This window comes from Muscardinus avellanarius, assembly GCF_963383645.1.
Source record: "Muscardinus avellanarius genome assembly, chromosome: 12".
NCBI lineage: Eukaryota > Metazoa > Chordata > Mammalia > Rodentia > Gliridae > Muscardinus > Muscardinus avellanarius.
Window position 1 is genome coordinate 54,887,303 of NC_137798.1, and position 5,212 is coordinate 54,892,514.

Genomic DNA, 5,212 nt, shown 5'->3' on the forward strand with positions numbered 1-5,212 from the left:
CAGAACTTAAGGCTTAGAGAAAGCCAGGAAGGGGCTGGGAGGAGGGCGGGGAAAGCCAGGGGCCCTCCCGGAGAGTGAGGGCGCCGAGCCCCGGGACAGCGGGGGAGCAGCTCGGCGGCGCGTCCGGGGCTGCCCGCGGCGGGGCCCCGTGGACCTGCACCCCTGGTCCGGGTGCGTGAGGGGAGGACGGGAGCCGAGAAGCCCAACGCGGAGGCAGCGCGGCGGGAGGCGCGGCAGGTGGCGACGGCGCGCTCCGCCCTCGCCTTCGCGGCCCGCGCCCTCCGGGCCGCCGTAGCCCCGCCCCCGGCGCGCGGCGTGACGTCAGCGCGGCCGCGCTCCTGCCAGAGGTCGCCGCTGTCCGAACGGTCGGCCTCTGTGCGCCTGCGCCGTCGGGAGGGGAAGTGAGGCGGTTTTCTCGGCGCCTTTTCCGGCAGCAGCGGCGGCAGAGCAGGGAGGAGGAGGTGGAGGCCGGAGCGAGCCCGCGCGCGGGGCGGCGGCTGGAGGTAGATCCGCGGCCGGGCTGGGAAGGCGGTCTCCGCGGGCCGGGAACCCTGGGCGCCCGGGCGGTAACTCCCTTCTTCTCTCCTCTCTGTCCTCGCAGGCAGCGCACCGGGTTCCCGCGAGGATCAATGACCTGACGGGCGCGGGCGCCGCGCTCCTGTCGGTGGCCGGGTCGGCGGCGGGCCGGGGCTCCGGGCCGGAGGCCGCAGAGTGCGCGGCGGGCGAGGAGCGGCGGCGGAGCGGGCGCGGCGCTCACGCGGCGCCGGGGGGGAAGGGCAGTTCCGGGCGGGCCGCGCCTCAGCAGGGCGGCGGCTCTCCAGCGCAGGCTCGGGCTCCGGCGGCGGCGGCGGCGGCGGGAGGCTCCAAGTTGTGCGGCCGGCGATGCCCGTGTGAGCGGCGCCCCGGGCCCCTGTCCTAGGCGGCAACTTCGGCGCAGGCCGCACGAGCGCCCTCGCGGCCCGGAGGCTCCGTTTCGGTTTCGCGGCGGCGGCGGCGGCGTTGTTGGCAGAGGGGACCCGGGACACCTGAATGCCCCCGGCCCCGGCTCCTCCGACGCGATGGGGAAGGTGCTATCCAAAATCTTCGGGAACAAGGAAATGCGGATCCTCATGCTGGGCCTGGACGCGGCCGGCAAGACCACAATCCTGTACAAGTTGAAGCTGGGCCAGTCGGTGACCACCATTCCCACCGTGGGTTTCAACGTGGAGACGGTGACTTACAAAAACGTCAAGTTCAACGTGTGGGATGTGGGCGGCCAGGACAAGATCCGGCCGCTCTGGCGGCATTACTACACCGGGACCCAGGGTCTGATCTTCGTGGTGGACTGCGCCGACCGCGACCGCATCGACGAGGCCCGCCAGGAGCTGCACCGCATTATCAATGACCGGGAGATGAGGGACGCCATAATCCTCATCTTCGCCAACAAGCAGGACCTGCCTGATGCCATGAAACCCCACGAGATCCAGGAGAAACTGGGCCTGACCCGGATTCGGGACAGGAACTGGTATGTGCAGCCTTCCTGTGCCACCTCAGGGGACGGACTCTATGAGGGGCTCACATGGTTAACCTCTAACTACAAATCCTAATGAGCATTCTCCACCCATCCCCCGGAAGAAGAGAAATAAAAAACCCATTCATAGGATTATCGCCACCATCTTCACCTCCTTCAATTGCCACTTTCTCTTCTTTTGAATTTGAACTCTGGAGTTACAGTTCTACGGTTTGGGGAGGGGGGTTGGGGTTTTCTTTTTTGTTTCTTTTTTTTCCTTCCCCTTTTGCTTTGCGTTAGGATGCTCTGATCTGACGTTTGACATGAACACAGTGCTAAATGCTCTTGTTGACTTCCAGCAAATGGGATGGGGGAAATATAGCAGTTCTTGGTAACGTCCTTTATAATAATGGTTTGATTTTTTTATTTCGAGAGAATCTTTTTCCAATGTATGCTTTTTTCCTTTTTGCCCAGTTTCCTTATCACTTGCTGTAGATGGCTTATTTTGCATTCATGCAGACTATGTTGCAAGTCTGTTTCATCTAGTAAACTGAAAATTATTGCTTAATCAAACTGCCGTTTGTCTTTTATATTTAAGGCCCCCCCCTTATTAGTTCTAACTTTAACTTAGTAATTTTCAAATGTGACCTTTTATATCTGAGACCAGTATGGTAAACTTAGCCCACAGAGGCAAATAATGAGTAATACCATTGTAATATGTTCCAGTTGCACATCAGTATGTTAAACAGGTAATGTAAGAAGTTCATTGAAATGTCAGCTATTAAGTTCTGAAACATACATCATGCATGAATAGGAATAAAACCCAAAGTTCCCATAACATAGCTAACTTGTGCTACATAAAAATACAAAAGTGTAACCTATCAAGGATGCAGAAATTTTTCACTGCAAAGTTTTCCCTCTTGAAATACTCTTTCCAGAAAACGGAGCAATAATAGTGTATACCATACACTGATGAAATATTTGTAGATATTTTAAGTGACTTTTGGGCAAAACTGGAATATATGCTTTTACCTTGTTTCAAATGTCTAAGACCAGTAGTTTAAAAATTACTAAAACTTTTACTTTGTTCACTAATAATAGTAACAATTCAAATTATATGCACCTTTTAACTAGTTGGAACAATACATTCCTGTTTTCACATTACAGCAACTGATTAAGCTGAAGATATGTCATTTTTTATAGATGAGTGATCCACATTTCCATTAATTAGAACACTGGAAAAGATGTTTTATTAAGAAAAGGTATTTAATTTTGCTTGATTGTAGGATTAACTCATGCAAATAGATACCCTGTTGGTTCAGTAGTATACTATCTCCTTTAAGGAAGGAAATGTGATGAATGAATGATGTGTAGACTTGAGAGATGACAATAAAAGGGGAAGTAGGAAGAGAAAGAACCTACAGATGACAATGAATGTAAACTTATTTTTCTTCAAGGGTAAGCATTGTGCTCACTGGTGATATCCTGATCATAACAAGATTAGCTGGTTAGGACCAGTAACTAGATTGAGACCACTATGATAACATTTTGAACCAAATGTTAATGCTTGATTCAGACTTGTGAAGCAGCATCTGGTTCTTATATAGCCTTAAGGATTAATTTTAGCAATCCTCAAGGATTTAAACTTAGGGAATTTCAGAAATGTAGACTGCAAAGGCAGTGTACAGGAAAAGGTGGAGTGGGTTTTGTTTTATGAGGGTGTCTGAAAAATTGAGCGGGATATCATGGTATAGTTGGACAGTATTGGTCCTTCATGTTTTGGCCATATTGTATAATGGAGCTTTTACCAAAGACGTATGAGAAGCATAAGGCTATAAAAAAGTCAACTAATCAAAGTAAGACAACATTTTACTTAAAGTGGTTGAGAAAAGGTGCTATGTTGTAGGCTTCTGGTGCAGAGGGATTTTTTTAAATTCAAAAATGCAACTGAAGTGTAAAGTTCTCAGTTTCACTTTAGTAGAAGTATCTCTAGAAATGAGGCTGATAAATACATCTAAGAACATTTTGGTTGCTTTTTAAAATTCCCAAAGCTCCACCATAAATGTAATTCTTAGTGTTTCAAATAATTACATTGTAAGGTACATAAACATGGGTTATACAAATATCAATGCTATGGTAACATCCTAAAACAAAACAAGCACAAAAGTATAAATGCCTAAACTGGAGGAAACTTGAAACCCTCATGTTAATTCTTAAATGTATTTCTAACTTGTGACAGATTGGTAGGCAGCCATTTTTTTGTGTCTTAAAAAACTGGGGGGCATAGTTAAAATTTTATACAAGTCATTGCTATTGAATGTTGCAGGTGAGATGTGGTTATTTTTAGTTTATTTGAAATGTCTGAAAAAGGGGAGGGGAGAAGCAAATATTTGAAATTTGGAAAACCCTAAGCCTCTTGGAAAGAAATTGTAATCTTCATTTAACATTTTCTTTGAGGATATAAAAAAATTTATAATTGATATAGTTAAGTTGAATCATAACATTGCTGATTATGAAGCAGGTAATTATAGCCCGCAGAAAAAAGTTGAAATCTAATTTAAAAAATCAGATCCTGAAATTTTTGTTTAATTGCATCAATTTCTGTATTTATGTGGATTTATAAATTACAGTAAGTTTTGAATGAGGTTAATCTTGTCTAATATAAGTAAATGAGTCTGTAGACTGTGATCTCCCCAAACTAAAAAGTACAGTACTTGGAATTGTGTTCTTTATGGTTGTAGTGTTGGTAAAGCACTAATATGCAGAAAATAAAGAAATTACACAGAGCAGTTTCTCACGTTATGTTACTCGAATTAGATAAGTGGGATGTGTTGGTGTGTTGGGCCATCTTATTCTCTAGTGATATATGGTAAAGTTTATTAGAGTCACCTGACTTATTAGAACAACAGAGAGCACCCTTGTAGGTGGTCGCTCTTTAAGAAGTTTGCCCTGCTTTAGTTTCACCAAACATAATTTATGACACCTTGGGATACAAGAACATTTTAAAATAATTTTTAAAAATTAAGATCCTAAATCAGTCTTTATTCTGTTTTCTTCAAATTAACAACCTCAGGATTTTTAAAAGTGCAAAATTGTAAAGAATTGGTCTTCAGATTTGTCTTAACCTATGACAACAGACTTGGGTTTTAAAGCTTCTTTTAGAGGTCAAAGTCCTTGTCTGATAAGGGCAGAAATGTAGCTGCTTAGAACACAAAAGCCTAAACAGCTTGGTGGATAAAAGAGTTTTTAAAAACATCTTTTTGTAAGCATTCCCCTTTATGCCAGCAATTTTTTGTAGTTTGAATTTATAACTCTTAAAGGGATACCCAGTATAATTTAAAGCCTACATTAACATTTAATATATCTAGTACTGAGATTTATTGAGATATCCAGGATCAATTTGGCAGTGATAGCAGTCTAGAATATTTTCCTTGTTGATTGTTCATTTTGTTTTAATGTATGCTTTATAATAGAATAGTTGTGATCTTTTTAAATGGTTTGAATGGAACTTACTAAATTCCCCGTTATATGTATATTTTTATATACAACTATATATTACATGTGTGTGTATAGGTCTATATATGTTTTTTAGGGCAACTGTTGAATCCTTCTAGAGGTTAAAGATTATAGATAAGGGCATTTACTTGGGAGGGTGAGACAGAATAGCAGGTTTGAGGATGACCTTTGCAAGTAGTGAGACTCTCATCAACCCAGTGAAACCCT

The 5,212-nt window shown here is 44.8% G+C and overlaps 1 protein-coding gene across 1 annotated transcript; it reads left to right on the forward strand.

Moving 5' to 3' along the window:
• Nucleotides 1–1,058: 1,058 nt before the first annotated feature.
• Nucleotides 1,059–1,586, forward strand: ARF6 (ARF GTPase 6; the record flags this gene model as incomplete). The annotated part of the gene is made up of 1 exon (XM_080707826.1): nt 1,059–1,586. The coding sequence occupies one exon, from the start codon at nt 1,059–1,061 to the stop codon at nt 1,584–1,586; it is 528 nt and encodes a 175-aa protein (XP_080563952.1).
• Between the last annotated feature and the right edge of the window lie 3,626 nt (nt 1,587–5,212).